We start from the raw sequence: 27979 nt of genomic DNA on the forward strand, positions 1-27979 counted from the left end.
AAAGTAGCTGTGCATTAGGGCTTGGATTGAGCACCCTCAGATCTATCCCATTCCCAGCCAACAGTTGCAACCTTTTCCTCAAGCTCTGCCAGTTACCTGCAGGCCAGTCTTCCCATGTTAGATGTAAACTAGTACCTGTCACATCATAGCTTCAAAATATCTCTATGTGATTATTTTATTGGAATCTCCTAAAGTGCAGATACTTTTCACTTCAGTAGGATAGCTGTAGCAATAAAAATAAAGTAAGCATTTTTGTACAACCCAAGCCACTCTCCTCTAATGTAATACAAATTCCATTTGAATACGTTTTCTCCATAGGCATGGAGACATTTAAGTATGACAGCTGCATGGACACGACTGACTTCTTTATAGTAGAGGGAAACATATGCATATAATTATGTCAGTAAGAAATTAATTAACAACAAACTTTCTTACCATTGCAGCTCAATCTGTGCCCCAGCATATGTGTTAATTGTATCTTAACACTGATCTGCTTTGCAATTAAGATGCTTTCTACAAGCTCCTGCTTCACAAATCCTGCTATAGGGCCTCTTGCATATCAATACAGAGGAAAAGCTGGCCTATGGAAAACACCAGCAGGCAGTAAAGTAATTTCATAGCCTCAGCTGTGCCTTGTGTTACACAGATCTCCAACAAGCATCAGTCTTTGCTCATGTTAATTAACTCAAAAAGAAAAGAATGGTCCACACTGCATAAGCTTGAAGGCAATTGCTTCTGTCTGTTCAGCTGCTCTGTCTTAGAACAGGCTATGAAAAAGCAATGTTGTGAAAAGGGTGTCTTGTGGTTTGTTTAGCCAGTGCACACATCGCTTCAAGGAAGAGTACTTGGGGACTGAATGGTAGGTCAGGAGGGGTGAAATTATGGTCCAGTCCATCAACAAACACTGTGGTGGCAGTCTTAGAAAGCAGCTGTCTGAGGTCATGGATGTCTTTCGGAAGAGTCCTCTCCAGAAGACAAGGCAGGGAGCACTGAAAAAGCTCAAAAAAATTCAAATGGTGGTGTTCTGCTTGGTCATTCTCCTCCTCTTAGGCTCTAGTGGTGCCGCTCTGTTTTTTCCAGGATGACAACAATCGTGTGATACATTTCTTTAGCCTGTCAAAAGACAAATCAGTATCAGTCATTCTCCATCCCAGAAATGGCTGCTTCTCCTAATTAAATATTCCCATAAATCACTTTCCATAATAAAATACCAGCTGGGACAAAGCTGCATTTTGGGGCCTGGGAAGTGCAGTGCCCCCATTCACCTCTGAACAGAAGAGAACAGTAGTACTGTCTCTTAGCAGAGGCTAAGCTGAGCAGGGCAATTTCTGAATTGCCAGGTTGCCAGGAGGAAGCTGTAGGTCCAGGCTCAACTCACCTGTGATAGTTCGAGCCACATAGTGTTGGGGCTGGCAGGCGAGCCATAGTTCAGTTCTATGCCGGGAAGCCCACCATCAGAGATAGGCCGCAGGGTTCGCATGCTCTGTAGCTCTTTCAATGGAATGACACACAAGACTGCCTGCATAAGGAAAAAAGCCACAAAACACTCTCTGGTGCAGTCCTTACAAATAAAACCATGTGATTCTCACCCAGGAGGATTCACTTCCAAGAGCCTATTGAAAGCTGAGACGAGGACTGGGGCACAGGGCAGTGTGTACAGAATGCAGGGCAGGCTCCTGCTAACCGCCTGTCCCTAGAACTCTTACAAGACTGGGACAAAGAGGAATGTGACCTACTCTTAGTTTTACTGTGGAGCACGCTTGTTAGCATAATCACTGGACTTACAAAAGAGCGCATGGCAGTACTAACTGTTCTACCATTCTTGTCACCTGCTTTAGGCTAGGGCTGTTGGTAGAGTGGCTGTGATGCAGGTAAATAGAGTCTCTTCCTGCACAAGTTCTTCTAAGAGTCAAAGTTAACATCTGACAGACATCAGGGCTCTGAACTCTACAGAGGAATTGTCTGGCGTACCTGGGTAGTGCCATCCACCACAATGATCTCCTCTTTATTCACGCCAAAGAAACAGGGCACAGGAATGGTCTCATCGCTGACTCTCTCTACAAAGTAGGTGTTGTAGCCAAAGAATGGCAATTTCATCACGTGCTCTGTAAGAAAGCAAAAGGTGGCTTTCAGGCAGCAGCTTCCAGCCAGCAATCTACTGCACCAACCTAAGGTAGTCAAAAACTACAAGTGTTCCCAAGCTTTTCTATATTAAAAAGTAAGATTGACAACTCCTTTCCCCCCTGGCTGCTGATACTCAATTCTCAGCAGCCTGAATGGATGTCCTGTTTTTTTCCAACCAGAAAACAGACATGCAGCCAGAATATCAATTAAAACACAATTTGTAGAGAGCTCTGAAAACATACTGCAGGCTTCTACGAAAGAGGTGGAATTTCTACTATGATCACCATGCCTGGGAACAAGTGCCAGTCTGCAGGCGGAGGCTGTCAGGGAGTCATATGTCATGGCCCACTCCAGGCTCCAAGGATCCTCGCCAACCTCATGAACTGTCCCAAAAGCACATTCAGAGCAGCTTCCATCATGCTCAGGATAGACAACTCAAGCAGATCTGGATGTCTCCTCACCTACGAACTGGATTTTTGCATCCAGTGGCTGCAGGGCCTGCCTGGTTCTCAGCAGCATGCCAACGTGGTTCTGCAGAGCCTGGGGATCGATGGAGGACTGCAGGGTCTTTGGCGTGTACTTCTTCAGGTCTTCCCTGTACCAACAAGCAGATACTAATTTACCCCTTGCCCAGCTAAAATCAAAAGATCAACCAGGGGGATTAAGATGTGCCAGCAATTTTCAAATTGCATGGCTGGGGGCAAGGGTGGAGGGAGAGGGGAGGAGCACAACAGGTTGTATCTGAATTGGATATTGTGGAGGGAAATATCAGAGAGGCACCATTTTGCACACAGAAGGTGGCTGTGCACCACTGACTAGCGCCCTGAGAGAAATCCCTCCTTTCTGGAGACAACAGGAGCTCTTCGAGCAAGGACTATAGCATGGACATAAGGCCACAGGGTGTTTCTTTCACAGGCAGTCTGAGCTGAAAAACGCCTGACTAGATCTGCCTTGCTCCTGTGCCTCCAAAGCACTACACAGAGCAGAGTTCCCTATGCCCAGCAGGGTTATGCCATTCCACCCTGCTGCTGGTGGTGTGAGGGGATCTGATGGAGACATTACCTCCACTCTAAGCGCGTAAGGATACAGGAAGGAAGGAGTGTGAAAATACAGCTCAGAGCTGCAGGACAGAAGCTTTCCAGTACCCAGAGACATTTTCATTCCCATTGGGCAACACATTACAGATTTCAAGTGCCCAGGGTTGAAAACTCCAGCACTTGTGAGAAAGAAAAAGAGAGCATTCATCCCAACTATAAGCTCATGCACCTCCTTCTTGGTATTACAAACACATAGCAGTCAAAAGAACTGTCCATGGCACCCTCATGACCCTCAGCTCAAGAGAAGTCACAAAAAGAAATGTGGATCAGAGACAGCCACCATTAAGAGTTCGAACAGGAGGTAAACTTTCTTGATTAAAGGCAGGAGTCAGTCACTGAGTAGTGAACTTAATTAGTAGCTTATGTTCTCCAGAACTGTCCATTCCTCAGTTATCCAGAGAGAACTTTCAGGCGCTAACCCCTGTGGTGCCAACAGCCATTAGAGATCGAGACCAACCCTGAGACAAACATACCCAGAGGGAGCAGCGTTCTGCCGCTCTGTTTTGGCGCAGTGCTGGAGCATTGCCAAAATGCCCACCTGCATCTTCATTTCTTCACCATGGCCCAGCAGTATCCTTCCATTCAGGTAATCCCACAGCACCTGAGAGATAGCACAAAAACACCTTTGTTAAACTCTCCTGAAGCTACAGGCAAGTGTGGGCAGCACTAGCCTGCAGAGAGCCACATCTTGCCTTGCTGATACCACATCCAGCTCAGGCTGATAACACAAAAGCAAAAGTAAAGTTCATGCAGAACTGCACAAACCATGTCTGGAACAGTACAGCTCATAGTCTAGGGCTACAGGCACACTGCCTTCCTTCCATCCATAGCTTCAGTTATTAGTCAATCCCAGAAACAACATACAGAGCCAATTAGCCAAAGCCCTCCCGCTGCTTCAGCCCCCTTGGGATATTCCCATTGGCCTGTATACTAACTCCGCCCGTGCTAGGGAGGACCCTGGTGGGCACTGCCCTTGTTACTTACTTGTCCATAATGAACATCAGTGTAAATTTTGTTCTCAAAGTGCAGAGGTGTTGTCCAGATGAGCCTGCGTAAAGTCACAGTGATCAACCTGTCCTCCAGCAGGTAATCATGAAGATACTCCTCCGGTTTTATTGGCCTCACCATTTTACCTACATGTTTATGCAGAGAGAGGGTCATCACTTTTGGGGCTGAGACAGTGGGCTGAGCTCCATGGCATGGGACAGGAGCCTTCCTTCACACTTCTATTCCACCCTGCCCTTACGTCTCCCAGCATCAGCCATTCCAAAGGGACACAGACCTATGCAGACACACACACCTCATTCAGGAACAAGCAACACAGCTTCTGAGAAGGCACAATCCTGAACCCTAGTAACAGAGGGAAACTGCTGAAGAGGAGCAACCCCAGAGCCAGCCAAGGGCAGGGGAACTATTTAAAACAGTAGTCATGGTACTCCCTGTTGGAGAAACTGCTTTAAGAAAGAATCTAGATGCTAGTCTTTACTTGCCGAGATTATCACTGACACTCCTGGTGGCAAAAAGAACAAATTCCTTTATCTCTTCTGGTTCACTTGCCCCAATCTGCTCACAGATCTCCTGCAAGAGCTCCTTGGCCACCTAAAGCGAGGAAAGAAGCAAATAAGTACCGTGGCTTGGCAAGCCCAAAACATCCCCAGAGCAGTTAGACATAGTGGGCTTGTTAGAGGGCAGCAGTATGGCTTTGCCCATTGCAGAAAGAAGCAAGCTGGGTGAGGCATCTCCGCATTGTGTGGGACCTGCAGAGATACTTTGCTACAGGCATTCCTAGGAAGTGAGTGGGAAACTGTCACAGCGCTATGGGAAGCACAGGCCAAGCCCAAAGTTTTGGCAGATAAGGGAGTTTCCCTAGTGTGACTCAGAGTCCAGATAAATGAAGAAATTAAAAGCAGAAAACTCACAGTGAATGTCTTAATTCTGCTGAGGTATTCCATGCCTCCAGGCATCAGTACCACTAGCCGGCGGGCACCATGCCCCTTCTGCAAAGGACAGTCTTTAGGCAGCAAGACATGCAGGATCCCATCAGCCCCATAATTCTTCCTCCCTCTTCCTTCCTCCTCACCTCCACCTCCCACTACTTGTCCATAGTACCTGTCTCTTCCCTGCCCACCCCATGGCATTGCATGTCCCAGTCCCCTTACAGACACATGCCTCATTTCCTTTCTTGGAACACTAACCGCCCCCGTAACACTGCACATGGCACCTCCCGACAAGCCTCTGCCCCCCCCTCTTCCCAGCATCCCCACTTCTCTGCCCCTCAATACCAGCAATGCCTCTAACTCCACAGGGAAAGGAAGGTGGCGACGGCCCCCATACATGAAATTTTTCCGCAGGTTGCTCTGACAGATCTTGGCTATATCTGCAGGAAGAGGAAAAAGCTTCATGTGCTGAGCCAAGCAGAGGACTTAGCATTGTCTCCTATGGTGTTGGGTCATCCTGGCTGTGTTGAATCTAACCCAGGGCCACTGCTAGGAGAGGAAAGAGACTTGACCTCATCTCCCACTCTGCCAGGACACATCCAAATCAGGAGGGGCCAGCTCCAGACAGTGTCCAGGGCAGTAGGAGTACACAGGAATGACAGGATGGGAGAACTAGAACCCTCTTCTCCGTCAGGATTCCAACCCAAACACCTCACAGCTGATGGCTCTGGAAGACCACAGCCTGCCTTTTCCCCAGGGTCTAGCTGTCAAACTGGGCCTAAGCTAAGCCTCAGAGAGACACACAATTCCAACTTGCCCAGGTGAAGATGCAATGGGAAGTTACCTCTGCAAACAGAAAGACTAAAGATACAAAGCAGACTCTTGCCTGCAGGCTCAGGTCCCTCAGTGCCCCACTCATTTATCCTGCCTAACAGGGTAAGGGAGATTTCCCCATTGGACCATGTCCCCACTTGGATCCTGTCACCTTTCTTTAACCCCCAGACTTTAGTAACAAGGGGTCAGCCATTTATTTTACAGGTCACAGAAACAGTCATACCATGGTGGGTGCTGGATGGATCACTGCTGGCTAGCTGCAGAAACTTGGTGGCATAGGGCATCAGGACATTAGAAGGGAGGAAATACCCAGTTAGCAGGTTTAGGAGCAACCAGCCACGCAGCACACTCTCCCTGCAGGACAGAAAGAACTATGGGCACCTTGGAACAAGACAATTACTGCTCCAAGCAGCTCAAAGTAAACCTCTGCCCTTCTGAACACCTATGGCACTTGGCAGAAAATCAGGTTGCAGCCTTGGTCAGAGGTTTCTTCTGCTGAGGAAGGGTTTGATTCAGTTATTCTAACAGCAAACAAAGAAAGGGAACAGTCAAGGCTACTCTGATGCCACTACTGCCATATCGCAGGGCAGTATGGGATCAAGCTGGTCCTAAATGTTGCACCAATTCCCCAGGGCTGTGAAGAGGAAATAGGGCTCTGAGCAGCACCACTACCGGAAACTAGCAGGAATGTTTACCGGTGTCCAGATATATCAGCAGACAGAGATACAATGGACAAACATCCATTGAAGTGAAAAAGTCAAACCCAGTGACTGGCTAAATTCCACGAGTGCTCAGCAAAAAGCCCTGCAATTGAGCAGCTGGGGACAGCACATCATTAGGGGGTAGCCTTTCTCCTGGCCCTGCTGTCTATGCAGCAAAGCAACTGGTTCCCCTCCAACTGTGCACACTCGGGAACTGACAGTGCTGGTACTCACTGGTTATGGTTGTGGGTGACCTGTTTGATGACCTGGCAGTAGACCTCATCATGCAAACTCTCCTTCTCCTTGCACAGCTGCATTTAGAGAGAAGACATATCAGAGAGGGCATAAGAGCATCATAGAGGCCCCACGTTTCTCTGTGCCCTTTCTCTCCTAGCTCCAGTACTCTGCCAATGTGGCTTAAAGCTTGGGCTTTGCAGCCTCTGGTCTCTGTTGCTATCTAGGTGCAAAGAAGGAGAGGCAGGTGGTGCTCTCATCCAGACAGGGATATCCAGGAAAACCATTTACATGCAAGCCCTCCCCGCCATGTTTTTTAATCAGCCTCTGTTTCTGCTCCCTTTCTCATGTAGGAGGTTGCATTATGGCTCTCCTTGCTCTCTCTCTTCCCAGCTAGGTCTTAGCCATTCATTCCCATTGGTGCTTCAGTGCCTTGCCCAGGGGAAGGTCACAAACCTGAAGGATTTCACAGATGCATTCAACCTCATTCTGGTTCTTAAGTTTTGATTGATCTCCCATGAACCGCATCAGAGCTGCAAAGCAAAGGCTAGCATTTAGATGTAAGCAGAGGTGATCCTGCCATGGGGCAAGCAGTAGACTGGAAAAATATCCTGAAAGCTTTTCTACTCCACAGGCTACTATGAGGCTTGCATGGGACGTGTAGTCAGTGGGGCATGAGCCCAGGCAGTGGGTGTTCTTGGGCACTTTGCACTTGAAGCAAAGCGCATTTTGCTGGACACTTTTAGCATGGGCACAGGTGGTTATTAAGTGCAGAAATGCCTTAGGAGAGGCCTTCCTCTCACAGCTTTCTTTCCCCACTCTGGGCCCCATAATGCCTATGCGTGGCCACTAAGGCCATCCCACTCACCCCAGCTCCAGCCTCTGCAGTGTTGTGTCCTAAGGAGGTACTTACTCTTGAAGTTTTTTGTAGCAAGCTTATTCAGTTCACTATCAGAGAACCGCAGCAAAGATTCCTGGATTGGGACCTGCAGGGCCAGAATACAAGGGTAAGCTGGGGAGGCAGATTGCACAGAGCTGTGTTACAGGGTTCATGACAGACACAAGCTCCCAGTACGTTCCAGGCAGCACTGAAAAATAAGGGGCACCTACACTTCAGAGACTGCAGCCCAGGATCTGCCCTCTACACTTTTGCCATGTGGGGACAAAGCTAGAGGCAATGCTGGAGCTGGGATTCTGCCTATAGCCATGGAGAGAGACTGAGCTCACCTTGGTGTGCTGGACCAGTTTAGCTGCACTCTTCTTTTCAGAAGACATCCCCTTCAGTCCCTGCCTAGACAGAGGAGAAAGAGCATGCAATCTAAGTAGTATCACCAGAAATGGCTTGGTGTGTGTCAGGCTACACAGGTCCTGTGTACGCCTGTTCAGGAAGGACCACAGCCTACTCACATGGACTGAGCCTCTCGGAAGTAGGCTGTGGCGAAGTCCACCATGGTATAATGGTCACCAGCAGGGACTAACATGACGTTGTTGAATTCTGATGCCAGGCTGGGAACAGAAGTCTGCAGGGACAGGCACCAAACCCACCCTGAAAAGTCAGCTGAGGAACTGCAGTGTGTATTCTCACCTGTCAGACCTAGGAAGGTCTCATCTCTGTGTGGTGCCTCCCCCTCCCACTGTGATAGTATTTGAGCGCCTCCATCTGTAAGGATTAAGCAGACTTCTTCCCTCTAGCTTTGGAGGTCAGACGCTACGAGGGCCATGGACCCACCCTGTCAGCTCCCACAGAACTCGGCCATGTTGTCTAGCAGTTCCCCAAGGACAACTCACCTCCTTGCTGGTGTTCCTGCTCTCCAGGGAAGCTTTCACACTCTTCTGCTGCCCTCCATGTCTGTCCATGCTGGTGCTGAGGTAATCAGGGGCTGCAGCCAATTGCACCAGGCTGGTGGGGAAAATACCACAGCGGCCACCAGTGGAACCGAACTGCCAGCCTGCAGAAATGGGGGAGAAAGAGTCAGAAACCATGGAAGCTACCAAGAGAAATAAGCAATGAGGCATCCTACTGGCAAAGGAGAGCACCAGACTGACCAGGCTTTCCTGCATCCTAAGATAACATCCGCTATAACTATGGCAGGTGGAACAAGGTGAGTTGCAGTAAGAGAAGAAGAGCAGAGCCGAAGGCTGACTATGCCAGCCCTTAACAGTCTACTTTCCTCTGGTTTACCCAACAGCAGCATGTAGGGCTTCTGGGCACCATGGGCCCAGGAGGCCTTTGAAGCCAGTCCCCACCTTTCCTGCCAATCTCAACAAACTCCCTCACCTGGCTCCACGCCTTGCATGGGCAGTAACTTGATGAGGTCACCCTTCTCGAAGCTAAGAAGGCTCTTGTCATCCACAATGTAGCTGCGCAGAGCAACGACGTAGTTGGTATCCTGGGGAAAAAGCGATGGGGAGGTCAAATCTCGTCCCCAGGATGTGAGGGACTCAGACCATGTCATCCCATGAACCCCCTCCAGTCCATGTGGGAAACCACCTTCATTTCCTACTGCTCTAGAGTCACTCCCTCACCTGCCTCAGCTCTTGGATGAAGACTTCCACCATGGCCTTGATGCACGGAGCCTTTGGAGAGTGTAGGAAGAGCTGCTCTGTCTTGAGAGAGAACTCCAGGGCATTGCTTCCCTTCAGTTCCACTGACAGCACATCTGCAAAGCTAAGAACACAGACAGTGTGCTCAGGCTCCTTCTGCCAGAGCTAGGGATGCAGATCATGGGGATGGGAGCTTGTTCCAAGGGCTGAGAATAGAGACAGGCCTCAGCATATTCCAGAGGGTGGCCTTTCACTAGCACTGTATTACAAGAGTAATAGCACCATAGGCCGCTCATGGCTTTCACCGTACCACTCACTCTGAGGACCTCCTTTTTGATGACATGCATGGAGCTGACTCATACTACTACACTCACTTATTGTGAGCAAGCACAAGGTAGGAAGAAAAGGAAAAGGCCAAACTCATTAGTGTCAGTGAGTCACAACTGGCCTAGGACAATCCTAGAGAGCACAGCACAACCAGACAATTTTCATCTCACCTGTTCAGTCTGTCTCCTACACTCTGAAAGCATCCTGCAAGTGACAAATTATCATCCTGCAGCAACCAGTGCCCTTTTTCTCACCTGTAGCTGCGAAGAATCTTCAGGTGCTCAGGATTATAGCCAGCTGCTTTCACCACCTTCAGCAGCCGCATGCCCCGGTGAGAAACACCCAGGATCTGGACATCACTTCCGTTTTCACCCTGTGAGGAAAGTGTGGCAAAGAGCATCAAAGGCTCCATCCCACCTGGACAGGATGAAGCAGAATAAGATGATGCTACCATATGTACCATGAAGGCGGCCCTGGGCAGACAGAGGTGTCAAAACCATCAAGGTACAGAAGGCGCAGAATAATGAGTGATGCGTGGCCAGGGAGGGAGACAGAAAGAGATTGCAGGTGAACTACAGCCCCATAGCTAAAGCAAGCCCAAGGTCCGGTGAGAAGATTAAGACTCACATGAACTGGAAAAAGGCGGGAGAAATAGTTAGCCCAGTTATCCCGTGCAGCCAGTACAATCCTCTTCTTTATCCCATCCTCCTGAATGGACTGGACATCGTTGCCAACACGGAACTCCACTAGCAGGGATAGAAAGCAGACACTTTCTCAGCAAGACAAAGATAGCCAAGTCTTCCTCTGCCCAGGGATTCATTCCCATCAGTCCTCCTCAGTGATTACAGCACAAGTGACATGCAGAGGCGAAAGGATACCATGTAACTTGCACACACCAGTCTACTACTAGTTTCTCTCCCCCTCTCTACGAAGCTCCTGTCAAAGAAGACAGCTGGATTTTGAGACAACTCAAAATCCCATCCTTGGGCCTCAGTTTTCTCTCCCCACAATAAATATAGCAGAATTAAGTTTTTCTAGCTCAGAGAAATTTCAGGGCTGTTTTCTGGCCATTTGGAATAAACAAACATTCCTCCACTGCACTACACAGGACACACAAGTGTGCTTTCTTGCTGCAGTGACAAACATTTCTCCTCTGCCTTAAGTCCTGCCTGAAAAGGCTTGAAGGCCGGTTTCTCATTTCAAACCAAAAGCTGGGATGGGCACAGTGAGGAAGAGCTGTTAATTACTCAGCAGGTCTTTCATCTTGCGCTTCTCCTCCCTGGAGAGCCGAAGGCACGAATCAGAGAAGGTGTCACGCATGATCTGCGGAGGAAGGAAACACAGAGGCTTTCACTGAAAAGGCCACATCTGAGCGTGTTGGAGCATCTCAGGCTGTTAAACAGACTGAGTTCCAGAGATGAGTGAGCAGGAGCTTGACTGGATGGACCTGGAGAAGAGACTAAGACCGCTAGGGATACAGAAGTGAAAGTAACTTATGCATTGTAATTACGGAATGTTTTGTTACAGAGAGACAACAGGCCTTGAGTCATGTACCAGTACATACCTGTTCACACAGCAAGTTCAGACAATAAGGGTGACTGAAATTTTCTTTGGGGTAAAACACCTGCAAGAGGAAGATAAAAACAATAGTAACATTACAGATGTTGCAGAAATAGCTCCTCCAGGGATGTTTTGTAATCCATATGCCCTACTGCCAGACAAGAGTGAGTCCACCTCCAAGGACAGGCAGGGAAGAGAGACTGTGAATGTAAACAGAAGGACCAGGAGTGGAGGACCAAAACTAAAGTGGTGACTCCATGGAATGAACCCTGGTCTGTTCAGTGCACTCTCCAGTACTTGGTTTTAAGCACATTTGTCCAGCTCTGAGGTCCCCAACATAAGAAGGACATGAACCTGTTGGAGTGAGTCCAGAGAAGAAGGTCCACAAAGATGATCAGAGGGCTAGAGCCCCTCTGCTGTGAGGACAGGCTGAGAGAGTTGGGTGTGTTCAGCCCAGAGAAGAGGAGGCTCTGGGGAGACCTTATAGCAGCCTTCTAGTACTTAAAGGGGGCCTACAGGAAAGATGGAGAGGAACTCTTCATCAGGGAGTGTAGTGATGGGATGAGGGGTAATGGCTTTAAACTGAAAGATTTACATTAGATATGAGGAAGAAATTCTTTGCTGTGAGGGTGGTGAGCCCCTGGCCCAGGTTACCCAGAGAAGCTGTGGCTGCCCCATCCCTGGAGGTGTTCAAGGCCAGGCTGGACGGGGCTTGGAGCAACCTGGGCTGGTGGGAGGTGTCCCTGCCCAGGGCAGGGGTGGGGAACTAGATGATCTTTAAGGTCCCTTCCAACACCCGAACCATTCTATGATTCTAACAGGAAAGCACCAGGTAACAACAAATTTACTTTATTTGTAGATTTCTCAGTGCTTTACAGAGGAAGGAAAGGTCAGGTAGGGAAACTGAGACACCAGAGTCAGTAAGGCAGAGTAGGAATCAGATCCCCTTTGGGATGATCCCCTGCCTCCAACTCCTGTGTCATGTGACCTCCTCACAGAACTGTCTGTGTGCTCTTATCTTACACTATATGCCTATGACAAAAAAGGATTTTAACCAAATATGGGACCACTCCCCTGCCCCCATAGCCAATCCTCAGTGAAGGAACTGTACCTCTTTGCGCAGAAAGATTTTCCAGGCGGGGTTGTCGTAAGAAAAGCTGACACTGTCAGTGAGCTTGTACAGCTGGGTCTTGATACCATCATCTTCTGCTACAGTTACAGTAGAGTCTGTGTGAGGAAAGAGAGCAGTGAAGATGGGCTTTGCTAACTACAGGGTCACCTTCCCACCTGCCAAAGACCTACCACGGGAATGGGGACAGTGCCATGGGCCTGACTGAAGATTACTGTCAAGAACCCTCTTGAAGGTCAGTGATCAGCTAATATGAATGCACGCACAAAACTGTTATCGTGTAAGTACCAGCATTTCTGATGGTATTTATACTTGCTGTATTAGCCACAAAGTTCAGTGCTCATAATAGAAACACTCCAGAGACAGGGAGCACACAGCATGCCAGGCAAAATACTACCCCAGTGCCTAAGCTTGAAGACACAGTTTCGCTTTATGTCATTGTAAAAAGGCTTCTAAAGGTTTCAAAAGGACTTAAAAGTTCTTCCCCGAGCTTGCAGACTGCAAGGTTCTGGTACAAGGCACCCAGTACTTGCACTGGATTTTCTCTCTGCAGCAGATCTATTAAAGACAAGCTCAGTCTGAAGACAACCACTCAAAGGCATTGCTTTACAAGGTAGTCTTGTATATCTTTACTTAAGCACTCCCAGTTTTCAAAACTTCAGAGCTCATAGACAATCAAGAAATATAGAAGATTCCACATGCGGTTCAGCTGTTTCTATATTCCTATTCAAAAGCACGTAGGCGTTTTTCAGACTAATCCAGTAAATCTGATTTACTTTCACAGGACTTCCCAAAGATGCATTTTTTTAAAAGGGAGGGGGAGTGAAACAGGGAGATTCTTTTATGCCAGGGAAGCTGATGCAGGATGGAGTCCTGTGGTAATGTGCTTGACTGACTGTTCCTTCCTTGCATGTTATGAAATGTGATGCTGATGAGAGTTTTAAACAGCTTGAAAAACATTGGTACGTGTATCCAAAATAGCAACAAAGGCTCTCACTGCAATTCAGAGGCAAAACCTAGGACTGAGTAACATTTCTAAACTCCTGCTGAGAAGCATTAGCTATGCCATTTTCTAGACATTCCTTATGTGGCCACTGTGCAAGGTCACCCAGGCTCTCATTCACCCCCTGAGAAACATTCCCTCATTCCTCAGCCTGTCTCTAAGGACCCTCCAGAGGCTCTAGAAGGTAAAACACTTGGCTCCTCATTCCTCCCTGGTCTAAAGTCCATCTGTTGAATTGCAGCTTTGATAAAGTAATTATGCTTCAGGTAGGTAATAAAACCTATTGTGAACTGGACCTTGATAAAGCCGTAGCCCAAAGGTCCTTTCTGGTTTTATCTGCATTTTTCAGAGAAACCCAGCCCCTCCATCATTTGTGCCTGTCAACCTGCACTGAACTGTGAAGAGAGCAAAGAGTTAGAGCTGGGAAGTGCCAAGCTGAGTGCTGGGCCAGACTGGAACTATGGTGACAATCTCTGATTTCACACAACCCCCTCAGTCTTTGGCCAGCTGGCTGATGACAGAAAATGTGCCATGACTCTCCCGGGTCACCGGGCTGATTCTGACCCCATCCCCTCCCTGCCCATTACCAAATCCCACTTGGGTGAAGTCAATACCCACCCTTCCCTGTGGATTCCTGCTCGTCTTGGTTCACAGGCGGGAGAGGTGAAGGCAATGGTGGGGGAGGAGGGGGAGCAGGAGGGTCCTGGGAACCTGCTGGGGTACTCTCCCGGCTGAAGATGGACAGGAGAGGCAACTGCTTCTCCTTGATAGTGCTGGAAGCTGAGCCTGTCTTGGGCTTGGGAGGTGGAGGTGGAGGTGTTCTCTTCTCTTGTGGCAGGGTGTTTGGCTGCAAGCAAAACCATTTGACCCAGTCATCCTCTACATTACTGTGCTCTATCTTGACATTGCTGTTATAAATCATCCCTAGGGCAGCAGCCCAATCCTAGAAGCAAGATCTGTGTGAACAGGGATACCTTTAAACCAGCACATGATCTACAAACAGATGAAGATCAAGCAAACACAGGTGCAGAGAACCAAGTATTTGAGATTGAAGCCTACAGTTGGGAGGGGGAAAAAATACATTAATGGGCCAAGACCTTTGTGCCAAATGTGGGGAACATGAGTTGCTTGCTTCCAGATCAGCCTTAAACATACCACAATAGGACTTGCTGCTCCAGAGCCCTTTCCCCAGGACCTCAAGTGACTTTACAGACTGGAACACAGTCTAGGACGGGCAGCACCATGGTATGAGCTCAAACTTACAGCTATCTAGTAATCCAACAAGGAACCACCTGGCTGCTATGGCAATACCAGGTAGCTCCCAAGCTGTTGCACACTGGATATACAGGCCCTCTCTACTGAGCTCTTAGGTGACTGGAGAGCAAAGAACTCACTGATTTGGGAGATGCGAGGTTCATCATTCCCAGCTTGGCCAGTGCCTCATTTTTGGGGTCGTTCTTCTTTAAAAATGGCTTAGACACTCTCCTGCAAGGAAATGGGGAACACAGTCACAGGGGCTGCAGATGGGGTTGTGGCCACAATGAAGGCATGTGGCAGTGCTGGGATATAGTCCCACTCATCTCCTTCCTGCCCACCTGGGTGGATCCAACTTCTCACCTGACAGGCTCGATAGGCTGGGGTTCAGGGGCTGGCCTGCTCTGGTACATTTTGATGATGTTGCGGATCTCCCGGCTGGGTGCAGGCCGTGACTCAGGGCCTGACGGCTTCACTACAGGTGGTTCCTCATTCACTTTTGGTGTCTGCTTTTTTGGCTTTGGCTCAGGAGGTGGCAAAGGGGGAGCAGGAGCTATTGGGGATGATAGCTTTAACCAACAGACCAGTAACAACACAGGAGAAATCACTTTATCTCATTTGAAGCTCCCTCTCTTTCACCACTAGGCTGACTGGCCATTGTCTTCCACTGCCTTGCTTTGGGATCCTACTTCCCAAAGCTCAGGCCTTTGTCTCTCCCCTCTGCTGTCAAGATGCAAATTTCCAGAACAGCCAGATCCTTTCCTCCTCTGGCTATATCCTGGCCTGATGCTTGTCAGCCCGCCTGGCTCTCCACTGCACGTCATCTTACCTGCCTCTGTTTTAGGGCTGGGCTTCTCTTCTTCCCTCTTCTCCTTCTCTGCTTCTTTCTCCTCCTCCTCCTGCTGTGTCTGGAGATTTGCTGGAGGGGTCCAGGTTTTGGAAGGAGGCCTGACTTTCTTCACTAGGATGTGTTGCTCTCCTGCATAGAAAGGGGGACCTGAGCTAGTTAAACCCACAGCCAAAACCTAGCACTAATGGCATGCTTCCCACTCTTCCATCAGTCAGCAGAAGCCTATGCTTTCTAAGAGGCAAAGGAGGGTGTGACAGTCAGAAGCCCAAAGATTTCTAGAAAAAAGGCAACACAGCACCTCACAATCTGAATTGCTGCCAGCTGAGCAGGCACTCAAAGCTATTGCTACACACAGCACCAGCAGCTCCTGCAGGGATTAGCTGGATTCCAGACAGGGAGACAAGAACCACCTTGTTACGCCAGGGAGGCTGCAAAACAAGGTGTTATGATGAGTGGAATTCCCAAAGTGGTAGATGCTTACCCATCTTCTGAAAATATGCTCTCTTCTGCTGGAAGGTTTCCTGAGGATAGTCATCATCAACATTGTTGGATAACTGATCCTCTGTGTAGTGATAAACCTGCAAGCAATTCACAACATGGTTAGTTAGCACTAGCCAGCAGGTACCATAGTGCCCTTAAGTTCAGAGGTGATCTTCCCTCGCCAAGTTCTGATCTAGAACTTTTCCCCATCTGGGAGAGTCCCAAGAGATTAGTCTCTGACCCAAGGAATCATCAAGCAAGTCCAGAGAAGGAGAAGTATATCAGAAGCCCAAGAGAGCTTGCTAGAAGATAAAGAATTCAGAGAGATTAATTTTCCTATAGTAAAATTCATATCAGCTGGAAATTAAATTGGCCAACATTACAGCCAAACCTCTGCAGAGCTAACGCCACCAAGGTTTGATCCCACGTCTTAAAGATTCATCAAGCAGAGTTTGAAACATCTCAGTATCATAGGTAAACATAGCTCTCTGCTCTCCCCTCTGCCAAACCACTGCCACACTGGAAGGGACGCAGAGCAAATGCAAATCATGAAATTCAAACTGAATTCACCCCCACTGTTTGTTTCTCATACCGGTTCTTCTGCCTTAGGTGGCGGTTCTGGAGCCTGTGGTGGTGGTGCAGCATTCTGGCTGCTGGGAGGCTTCTTGGGTTTTGGGAAAGTGGCTGGGACTGGAGCTGGAGACGGTGCTTGGGCTTGTGGTGGACTTGAGACTCTTGGTCTTGAGTTCTCAAGAGACTGTTGCCACTGCTGCTGTTGCTGGGAAATGCTCAGGGCTTGAAGGGTCACCTGCTGGGCCTAGAAGAAGGAATTGCAATGTCCATGAGCTCTAGGCTACACAAAACCACCAGCCATCAGGCAGGCTGTCCCTTTCTTTCACTAGTAATCACAGAACATCTACATAGTCCACTGCAAATTTCCCAGTGTAAGGGAAAAGGCATGTCCACGGAGTCTGCTCTCCCCTGGCCAAGTATGCAGAGCTCCTAACAACACTCCAGAGACTCAGCTACTAGTGAGATAGCCTGGGACTTCCATGCACTCACAAGACTTTGTACAGAAAGCAGAATACTCAGATCTGCATCTGTAGCAAATCCCAGCTTAAAAACACATGGGAATTACAGCTGAGGCTTCTTGGGGCCTGCTCCCGTCCCTGCTACTCACTCACCTATGATGCCTCAGCGTCCCCATGTACACAAAGGGACAAAAAGGGAGTTCTCAGTTTTGCAGTCTTAAATAATCCCAACTTCATACAGCTAACCCCAAGCACAGAGTAGGCCTAAGACAGAAGGGGAGCATGGCTAACCTCTTCACAGCACACACACTAGTGCGTTGTTCTTCCCCAATTCCTGGGCCCCTCCCAGCCAGTCCCTTCCACTCACCATGAGCATGGCTTGCTGGTTGATAAAAGCTTGCTGTTGTGCTGCTAACTGATTGGGATCTACAGCTGGAACCACAGGCTGGGGCATAACCATGGCTGTGGAAAACACAAATATCTGCAGACACCCACTGGCAATAGCTCCCCACAGTGCTTGAGCATCAGCCCAGAGCTGAGCGTTCACTGTGCACCGCACAGGCTCCATTAGGACAGCCACCCTTCCATACTCTTCCCCTGTACAGTTACTGAAACACTGTTAATACCTGGCACAGATGCAATCCCACCAGCCGCTGGCATCATAGGCATAGCTGCTGGCATCCCCATCATGGAAGGCATGGGCTGGTAAACTGGTGCTTGAGTCATTCCAGAGAGGCCTAGAGGCAAAAGGCCACATACACAATCACAGATCAGACAGCCCAAATCCATCCCACAGAACACAACACATAGGCTGGGTACTCTCTCTCCACATGTGCCAACCACAGGGACATGTGAATGGTCTATCTCTTCACACACAGCAGGACACAGCAAAACTCAGGTGGAAAAAGGAAATTTACAATAGCAGGATCCAGACCCTGCTTCTGCAGCGTAACTTAGGACACCACCATCCTTCATGACTAAGTATATAACTAACTCCTGCCTATGTATGATTACAGAGAAGGGTTTCTCTTGAGGGTTGGGCAAAGATCTCTGGGACTGACAGATCCATATCAGCCTCTTTGCAGCAGGTAGCAAGGGCGAATTAACAACAAGCCCTGGCCTGGGTGGCATTTTTTATCATCTGAAGGAACTGTGGGGAGAAAGGAATTCCGCCACTCCCAGCAGTCAAGTCCCACATGAGGCCACAAAACAGAAATCCCACTGAGGGCAAAGCCAGCAGAGAAAGGGGCATGGAGATCAGTCTCAGCTAGGAGTAAGTCAGCACATAGCATGGGTCTACTGAATCATGATGTCCTTGCCAGTGAGAATGGACCAGGATGCCACAGAGAGACCTTCACATTCCTCACTGATATAAGTAGCCACGAGTAACAAACTGGCCTCAGGCCAGTGATCTGCAATAGGGCTTGTCATGCCCCAGAGCTTCTACTGATGTAGAGGCTATTGCCAAAAATAGTCCCAGACTCAGTAATGACCTGAACAGGACATTCCTCACCTTTCTGAAACAGCTGGGTATGTTTCTACACATGCAGATTTCTTGGTGCCATTAATATATTGGTGTTTGACTCCATTCTATTGAAAATACCTGAGTCTTAGCTCCAGACAAATGAAGAAAAGTAAAGAAACCAAACACACAAACCAGAACCTCTACAGGCTTCAGACTTACTAACCCAAGGAATAGCTAGAGATGATGGGAAAGTCTGTAAGGAAGCAATACGAAATATTAAAATCCTCCCCTGAGAAAGGCAGCAACTATTTTGTGAAAGCATAAGGTAAACAGGAGGTGAACACGGGACTTAACGAGTATTGGCCTAGGGAAGAGGTGGCCTGGGTCAGAAGCAAGCTACTTGTTGCCTTGACCCCAAGACCAACTCAAGAGAGAAATTAAAAGCAGACCAAAGGTGGTACCCTTACCTACCACCTTCCCCAAAGCATCTGTCTCCGAGCACCTGGGAGTGAGGAGTACAACTTCCGATGACCTACACTAAAGACCAGTCTTCTTCATGAGTTGAGCCCATGCAATAATTAACTTTTAAGGGACTCCCCTGACTTGTGCTCACTGAAGCTTATGTAGCCCCACAGGTGTTCCCAGCTGTCCCCATCCCCTTACAGACCTGTAGAAGGAAAGATTCCTCTCTGTGTGGGTCCAATCTTCCCACCTCCTTTCATGCGTCCAGTCAGATTCTCCCTGTTCTCCATATCCTGTATCAAGAAAAAAAATAGAGTTATCCAAGCTCAGAGAGATAAGACTTCAAGGGGAAGAGCCATTCAAAGGCATATCTGAGCTGAGCAGAGGCAGAGTGAATAGACAGTGGCGTGCTTGAGGGAGTCACAGGGACAAGAGAGCTGCAGAGAGAAAGTAAGAGGGAACATCAAGGACTTACTGGTACTCTGGAGCCTTGATGCAGCACAGTGCTGAAGAGATCATCCACATAGTGATCCAAGCCCACCGGCATCCTCAGGTCATCTCTGGATCTTGTATCTAAGAGCAGAGAGAAGTGACAAGGCACTGGCGTCACCTGGCTGGTGACAAGGCAGGTAAGGAATATTCCCCTGTCTCCAGTCCCTATTAGACAGTTTTGGAGTGGAACCCCTTCCTTGCTCTACATCAGGAAGAATCACTTGTCTCCCACTCTGCTCTGATTTCCTATCTGGGACCGACCTAGCCCCTCCCAGTGCCATCCACTGTCCTGGGCAAGAACTTACCTGGATGGAGATTGTTGAATTCTGGAGGCAGGCTAGGTGGTGGGAAGGTAGGGGCCTGGATGCCTGGAGCAGGAGGGATCCTGTTGAAGAGGAAAATGCGATGAGGACAGCACAAAGTGCTGAGAGAAAAACGAGTCACTGGGTGACAGGGCCACAAGTGGTGGGGCAGGAGGATTAGGTGACTTACGAATCCAGGTCAGAGTTCTGGAGGAAGCTTCTGTCCCTTGCAGGAGTGATGGGGTACTCAGCTGAGGACTGAGAAGGGCTGCTGTGGTTACTGACCTCCTCTATCTCTCCAATGAGGTCTAGGACAAAGTCACAGCCCAGCAAGTCCTGCCATGTGTTGCCAGTAAACATGGAGACAGACCACCCTCGAGACTTCTTATCACAGCCCCTGGTGACAGGGAAAGGAAAGAGAGAAAAGGTGTCCAGGTAGGCAGGGGAAAGGGAGAGAAAGGAAAACATTGCCTTTGATTTCTTCTTGCCTTCTCTATCCTGGCTTAAGTCGCTAAAGTTTAGGGTGTGAATCAACTATTAAGTGCCCAGGGTCAGGAAAAAACTAGAATCACTCAAGATTTGTCCTTTTATTTTTTATTTTTTTTTTCATCTGTTCTCTGAAGCTGCTTTCACAGATCACACAAGTGATTCCTCTGTTACTAAAGAGGCCTACAGTTTATGTGCACAGATGAAAGTGCACAACACAGGAGTGGGTCAGGAGATAGCACGAGCCAGAGTGGGTAAGGAGTGGCCATATAAATTCTAGCCTGCAGCCCTGACCAGTCCAAACCTTAGAACTAGTGACAGTCTCTTTCACACCCCTAGATCTTCTCACATCCTCTGGCAGTACCTTGCACTCAGAATCCAGCTTGCATACTGCTCCCCAGTCATCCAGGACTCCACCTCAGCTGAGAACTTCTCCTCTAGCATAGAAAAGAAAGTCAGTACACACAACCTCCCCAGCAGGACCTAAAGCTCTACAGGACACACAGAGTCCAGCTGGAAAGCCTGACACGCTCCTGAGCGGCCACAGGAGGACTGAAAGCACATGGAGGGCTCCACATGAACACATTTGCATCCCAAATAACTGTTTGATGGCACAGGTTGGCATTTCCAACCGGACAGCTGAAAACCCACGCAGTCTGCTCCGGCCACCACTCCACTCACCAAGGAGCCAGAGCAGGGATGTTCTGCATTCAATTCAGAGCTTCTGATCACTCAAGAGGCAGCACAAGCCAATATTTGAGAAGGGAGAAAGGCAGAAAGTCCCTGTAACAAAGGCAGCAGTTGCTGCTGCATCGGCTGTGCATTAATGGGTAACAGGAAAACTAGAACCGTAGAGATGCCCAACCAGAACAGCCCTCTGTTGAGATGGGCCCAAACCCAGAAAAATCTCATCCCTCAGCCTGAGTAGCAGGTCTCACCAGGACCAGACTTTGGGAGTTTTGGGTCTAGATTGTACCAGCCAGAAGCAATTGGTGTTCTGATCCCTTTTTACTAAGCTGAGGGAATTATTTTCTGAATTCTGATTTCTGCACTGGAAAAGTCCTGAGGGACTAGAAGATAGCAGAAGGGCAGAAGCACAAGTTACCATTAAAGGTATGAACATCCAGCACCATCTTTCCTCTCCTCTGGTTTGCAATCCATTCCAGCTGAGTGGGAGGGTAGGCCCGAGAGAATGTAGAGTCTATCTCTGTATGCTGCGCTGCTGTCAAGATCTTGTGCTGGCAAACAGCATTGTAGCCCTCCATGCCATGATCTGACACAAATCTAGGAAAAGGCGACTGCATTTAGCACACTGATCATCTCTCTTAACCGTAATGGAAGCATAGCTAGGTCTTTTCTCCTCCTTACTTCAGCAACGGCTTCTCCAGTGCTGGTGAAGGGGCAAAGCAGCTCAGCAAATTCGCCATCAGGACCCAAGCTCGCTGGCTGTGCTCCATGTCTGGGTTTTTCCATGTCTGGGTAACCACCTGACTGAAGATTTCGTTGCGCAGAGCCACACTATTCAAACCTCTCCCAGCAATGTAGTTGCCCAGAAGTACCTCCTGCCAGCCATGGAGATTCTTGTCACCAATGAACCGTAAAATCTAGAAGCATCCAGGGGGAAAAAAGAGAGAGCTCCAGCTGTAACCCTCTGTCCCAAACTGTATTGTAAGGTGACAACCTGGGCTGTAGATACCAGGGTGTCTGTCGGCCTAAAAAGAGTAGCCAACGCTCAGATTGGGATCTATTCTCAGATTTTGTGCACCACCTAAGTTCTGAGGAATCTGGGAGGCAGCGTTCATAGGGATTGGACTCTGACTAAAAGTCAGAATGACTTCAGTCTCTTCTTAGTTATGCCTCTGACTCAGAATTTGTTCTTGGGCAAAATGCTTCCCCTTCTTTGGGCAGAGCTCAGATACACAAGCAAGTTACTGTAGGCTATTTGTTATCGTGTCTGAGCCAACAGGCTGCCTAGCAATAAAAATATGTAAAAGAAATTGATGCTTAGCTGATCTTTGTGAAAGGCTCAGGGAGACAGACATGAGGAAACACTGTCTAACAACTGAATGTTGAAAAGACTTTGGTGTAGTTAATATTATACCAAGTAGTATGAGATGTGGTACCTCGACCAACTCACTTAAGCAATGATTCAGCTTCTTGGCTATGCATATCAACATCTTAGATGCTTTTGTAATTTGTATTTCTCACCCTTAGGTACAGAATAATGTCTTTCAGCCTCTACACTTCAATATGTCGTTAGATTAAAATTTTTCTAAAATGTGCCATGGACAGCTTTGGAAACAACATTTATGAATGATGGCCTATTTTTTCCTCAGAGAACACCACTTCTTAAAATGGTTAATGGTAGTAAGCGTGTCAGAGATTCACTAAGAAAAACAGGAGATGGTGGTTGTTTAGTTCTCATGGAATTCTTTGTAGTAAATCCCTATGTATTACAGCCTTTGCCAAAGTAATAGCTTTTTTTATTATTTAGCAGTGAAGAATTATCTTTGATCTTTAGGAAAAATAATAGTAGTCTGCTTAAACACAATCCTATTCACAGGATTTTACTGATGCTTACGCTCTTCTATAACTGGGATCATTAGGGAAAAACAAGGGACTGGTTTTAGGTATTACCTTTCCTAATGGGCTTATTTTAATTACGTGTAATTCTCAAAAGAATTGCCAGATTTACTTAGAAATTATCTGAAGTTTCATTCTGTTTTCAGAGAGTCAACATCACCATTTTTAAGAAAAAAAATCTATGTTTCACATCCGCAGAGACTAAGTGACACCATCCCCCTCGTGCAAACAATACAGACTTAGGGTGTGGCTCCTGGTGTTGTTTTCATGATGAGAAAGTCCCTGCCTTTTTCCAGCCTTTGTACAATAGTTCATTGTACCCTGTAGTGTACTGACACAACTGTATGCCTGAGATAAAATTTATAAACCACATCATGGAAAAGATTTGTGTTAAATTAAACTTTTTTATGACTGATTGATAAGAATCAGTGCTTGAGAAGACAGATCTCCCTTATACTGTCATTGCTCCTGAATCTGGAATATTGAGAAACTGAGGCTTAGCAGTCTAATTCCTATATGTCCTGCCAAATTCTGTGGCTACATCACCAGGCAATTCACTTTGATCCCATCGCTCTATGGCTGATCTATGCCTCACCAAGAACACAGCAACCCTAAGGGGCTGCATGTGATCTCTGCCAGACAGCTCCAGTGCCCCTCAGAGGAGCAATTTATTCTGCTCTCCCAACACATCATGTATTATAAGAACAGTACCCACCACCAGCATCTTGTATAACAGAATTAAAACATTGTCTTATGCCCACCTGTTCTTCAACAAAACCCTGGTCAAGAAAGACGACTCTTACCAGTTTGTTGATCTCAAGCGCGCTCTCCTGGTATTCAGTGTCCAGACAGGTTAAGGGGTGCTGCAGAGGCTGACCAGGAGCAGGGAAATCTGTCTTCTACAAAGAAACAAAAGGACAGAAACACAGAGTTTGTTCCTGGTGTTACTAGAGGTTTTGTGTGTTCCCAGTGGGGAAGCAATGAAAAGATATAAAAAGAATTCCCACCTGGAAGTGTGACTTAATAAAGGAGGAGAAAGGATAGCTGTTGATGGTGGGTGGGAGGGAAAGGTCATCTTTGACCTTGACTTCTGGAGGCAATGTCTCTGTTATGTGGTTGGCCCGTGTTCGGTATTGACCTGCAAGAGAAAGAGGTCTTTTGTGGTAGCAGTTGGAAAGACATCCAGAACACATCTGACTCACAGTGCAACACATGGCTAACATGCATTTAACCTTGCCTGAGCACCTGTACCAGCACCCTAGCTCCACGGACACCCAAACCACCCCTGCTGCCTCAGATCCCCAAGCGGGCACACCCTCACTTCTCTGAGGCCACAAGGCCTAACTTCAGGAGAGCGCTTTGAGAGCGCTGATCTTTCAACTCGTACCCTGGGTAACGCCAAGAGGACAGTCAGCACCTGCAGTTTCAATTCTGTTATGCAGAGTTTACAAGGCAGGAAACACTGAGCCTATGCAGAGATAGGACTGACAACCGTTCAGTCAACAAGTAAACGAGAGGTCTTTGTGACGAGGCACTGGGTGAGGGATTTATCATGGATAAATGGAGGAGCAAACATCTTCCTAAATGAAGAGATTTCTCAGTGAAGCACAGCTTCGGTGCATTCCTCTCTCTCCAAACCAACGTGTCCCCTCCTGATGCTCTCCTCCTCCTTCCTGTTTACATCCCATCAACTTTCATTTTCAGCAGTTTCGGTGTCATTTGTCCCCTGAACTCCTCTAAGTAACAACGCTTCCTAGACCAGCCGATAGTCCCTGCGCTGAAGTATGAAGTATTTGGGAATCTAACACAGTCTGCTCCAATTCACAAGACTCTTCAGCTTGATTGTATCTTTCACTGTACTCTGCAGAAGGCCAAAGATACAGCTGTCATTTTGTTAGATGCTATACCAACATAAAGAGGCAAATCCTCTTTATGTATATTTGCAACTTAAATATATACATTGCACAAAGAGTTACAGAGGAAAAAAAAAACTGCAAGTAACTTAATGCTCAAGATCAGGTCAGCAATTCAGGAAGTTATTTCAGTTGGTGGTATTTTGGTGATTTGAAAACAAACCAAAAAACTTCCCATGCCAAGCAAAATGTTTCCTTTGTTGTTACATCCTTAAGTTGTTACATTGTTTGTACCTACTTCTATTTTAAAATAAATAATTATTTTTTTAGAAGTAATTGAAGTAATTTTTAATGAAAACTGAAAAATATTTCTTTGAAAGTGACAAAATTGTAGTTTTGACTTCTTCACCTTCAAGTTCCTTAAAGATTTTTGAGCAGAAAAAATATGGGTTTAAGTTCTTACTCTGCAGATATCCACCTTTGCAAGACACCTGCGTTCATTAAACAGTTTGCTGTCACATAACTTTGACCAAAAAGTTTTGCACCATCACTGTCATCAGTTTTATCAGCACAGTTCAAAAAATGAGCTGAAAAGGTAACAAAGACACTGAATTTTAATCTTTTGTTCTGTTCGGTGGCCCGAGGCGCTTTTCCACCCTGTTGTGTTGGGAAACAATATACATGACACCATTTGCCTTTATCATATTTACACTGCAATGATAATAAATCCAATGCAACCCAGGTGACAGACAGCAGGTAGAACGAGCACGTACTTAAACTGCTAGAAAACAAGGAAATAAACAGTAAAGTAAAACGGCGCAGGAAAGGGAGGGAAGGAGGGAGGATTTCTCACTTTCAGCTAACTGCAGGAGGACAGCAAGCTCTGCAGGGATCTCCAGCAGTCCCACATCCTGTGGAGAGAGTGAGCAAGTCAGTCACTGGGGTACCAGAAGTGAAACAACATATAAACCCTGAGCTGTTCTCTTGTGACCAGGTAAAGCTGCCTCGAAAAACTGGCCAGAACAAGGATTGAGCATCTGAGCAAAACCAGTAATTTCTGCCTATGCAACATTCAGAAACATCACAAACAGGGAAGTATCACATTAACACAGGTATATGACATGGGTCAGTAAATGAGAGAAAGGTGAGTAATTCCTAAAAAAATCAACTGCCACAGGGGGAAGTGACAGGAAAGTTGACTTTCTTTGACTCATCTCTCATTACTAACAAGTTTGGCATATTGTACAGAAGAGATTGCGGTTGAAGGGTAAAGGCCATTTCCTCCTGCTCTTTTTTCTGCCATTTTTATTTTTATTTTTCAGTATCCAAAAGTGCTATAGCATAAATAAAGAGAGACCTGATTCTAACCTTTGATGCAGGCCACTATTTTGGAGGTTCCTAAGGACGCTCAGACCTGTACCTGGATAATTCAGATGACAATCTGGCCAATGAACCTTGATTTTTCACTGGTTTGTATCTTGCATGATGCATGCATTTGTGCAAGGTAGGATGTAAATGGGCCAATGCAACACAGTGTATCAGCATCAATGTCTGCATATAATATAGTTTGGGGTATTTCAGACAGGACTACTCAGATTAAGACACCGAAACCAAGCCAAAGGCACAAAGCCTGAGCTTTTGGGTTTTGTTTTTTTGGATTTTTAAGATCTGCATAGTAAAGCCTCTCCTCAATAGCACACCACTCTGACATCTCTCTCCACATAAACTCTCAGCAATGCTTAAAGATAGGTTCACAGCTTTTTTGATCAGTTTGATTTTTCTCATAATAAGATACTTGAATTTAAATATAGCTTTCAATGGCATATTCAGGAAGTGGAGTGTGAAATTCCACAATCCCAAATCCACACCTGAGGAAGCAGGTGATAATAAAACAGCACTAAGCATTCCTGTTGTAGTTACTGACAAATCTGTGGATGATGTAAATTCATATTTCCTTGCTACACACATCATAGCAAATGTATGCCCAGTCTAAACATACAAATAATGACACTAGTTAGCAGCGTTACTTACAGTAGTTGATACAGCTTAAACACCCTGTAGACTATGCAGTTAATTTGTTATGGAGACTTTAACACCCCCCTTCCTCTACAACATCTTCATTATTATATTTGTGCAGAACTGCCTCATTCCCAGCTCTTCACAACAGAACATGATTATCAAAAATAGCCTTCCTCCCAGCTCCAAAGAAGAGGTCCGGAGCTGTGAACTGATACAGTACTCTGCCTCAAGACCACTTTATGATGCCTGACTATGCCCAGAGACTGGAAACACTGAACTAAAAGCTTTTTATACCGGGCCAAACTGCATTCTTGCTGCTAGGTTTCCAGCATACATGTGGTCTGTACACACTCCAGACATTTTGCTGGTCCCCAGCAAACCTGGGCTGAGGAGGCATAGGGGAGGGGGAGCATGCTGAGAACCTGGCTTGTTTTATCTCAGACCCTCCCAGACTATTTGACAACTTACCATTCCTTGGTTGTAACTGTTCTCTGTGTGACCGCTGGCCACAGACCACTTCCTTTGTTTCCTTTCCTCTAATTCGTTCTGCTAGAAGATGAAAGGGGAGGGGGATAACGGGTGGGAAAAGATATATATGAGATCCCTTACAGCTACTTCTGGGGGCAGACTGCTTGGATAAGCAGGAGCTGGTGTCCTGCTCCAGCAGCTAAAATGACAGAACAGCTGCAGAGCCTTCTTGGGACTCAACACAGTGTATTGAGAAGGGGTTGCCCTGTAGCTTCACTGAAACACCACCTGCCCTGCACAACACAATTCAACACCAAGAGCCTCCACCACCCGCCCAGCATTCCTGCAACACCTTTCCTCCCTTGCCGGCCATTTGATGTGTCTCAGGTCAAAAGCACACAGAAGCTGTCAGAAATATTCCCCTGCCTCCTCCAGCATCAAAGAACATGGTAACACAGCCTGAATATGGATGGATGAACTCATCCACGGAGAGGGACTGCTTTAGATGGGGTGGCAGGGATACCAAAAGCCAAACTCTGCAGCTCTGCCCTTTCCTATCCATTCTATTGTCCCCCAGCCTCACCACTCACCTGATTCCTATGCCGAGATGGAAAAGGAAGGTCTCTGTCTCTGCTCTCTCTCCTGTTTGTCTATGTTGCAGGATGGTGTGACTAGATGGGAGGTTATGAGGATTGGGCTGAGAAAGACAGTAGGCATGCTAAAGTCCAAAGGGCAGGGCTGTGG

The 27979-nt window shown here is 47.3% G+C and overlaps 1 protein-coding gene across 2 annotated transcripts; it reads right to left on the reverse strand.

The window, feature by feature from the left end:
- Window positions 1-185: 185 nt before the first annotated feature.
- Window positions 186-27943, reverse strand: MYO15B (myosin XVB). 2 transcript variants are annotated; one of them, XM_054222053.1, is made up of 43 exons: window positions 27826-27943; window positions 27236-27316; window positions 25602-25659; window positions 23903-24033; window positions 23699-23794; window positions 21681-21916; window positions 21418-21596; window positions 20677-20749; window positions 20017-20223; window positions 19830-19909; window positions 19508-19605; window positions 19238-19325; window positions 17732-17842; window positions 17473-17567; window positions 16667-16891; window positions 16076-16172; window positions 15574-15723; window positions 15108-15297; window positions 14885-14975; window positions 14109-14337; window positions 12470-12585; window positions 11363-11422; window positions 11046-11121; window positions 10426-10544; window positions 10053-10171; window positions 9454-9595; window positions 9206-9317; window positions 8716-8876; window positions 8335-8447; window positions 8155-8218; window positions 7841-7913; window positions 7384-7460; window positions 6928-7004; window positions 6216-6346; window positions 5504-5598; window positions 5141-5218; window positions 4712-4820; window positions 4206-4354; window positions 3695-3822; window positions 2586-2719; window positions 1972-2105; window positions 1379-1519; window positions 186-1113 (listed from the first exon to the last, which is right to left on the reverse strand). In XM_054222053.1, the coding sequence occupies exons 2-43, from the start codon at window positions 27236-27238 to the stop codon at window positions 1054-1056; spliced, it is 4905 nt and encodes a 1634-aa protein (XP_054078028.1). In that variant the 5' UTR covers window positions 27239-27316; window positions 27826-27943; the 3' UTR covers window positions 186-1053. The 2 variants fall into 2 exon arrangements, with proteins under 2 accessions (XP_054078028.1, XP_054078029.1); XM_054222054.1 differs by having other exon boundaries at window positions 27236-27313; window positions 27826-27935.
- Between the last annotated feature and the right edge of the window lie 36 nt (window positions 27944-27979).

The sequence above is a fragment of the Rissa tridactyla genome, chromosome 15 (genome assembly GCF_028500815.1).
Source record: "Rissa tridactyla isolate bRisTri1 chromosome 15, bRisTri1.patW.cur.20221130, whole genome shotgun sequence".
Lineage (NCBI taxonomy): Eukaryota > Metazoa > Chordata > Aves > Charadriiformes > Laridae > Rissa > Rissa tridactyla.

What these genes read in the sequence shown, in the direction of transcription:
- MYO15B (XM_054222053.1), bottom strand. An exon ending in TTATTAAGTCACACTTCCAG is followed by an intron (nt 23,795 to 23,902) that starts GTGGGAATTCTT and finishes GTTTCTTTGTAG; the next exon opens with AAGACAGATTTCCCTGCTCC. An exon ending in AGGAATCTTTCCTTCTACAG is followed by an intron (nt 17,843 to 19,237) that starts GTCTGTAAGGGG and finishes TTTTGCCTCTAG; the next exon opens with GCCTCTCTGGAATGACTCAA.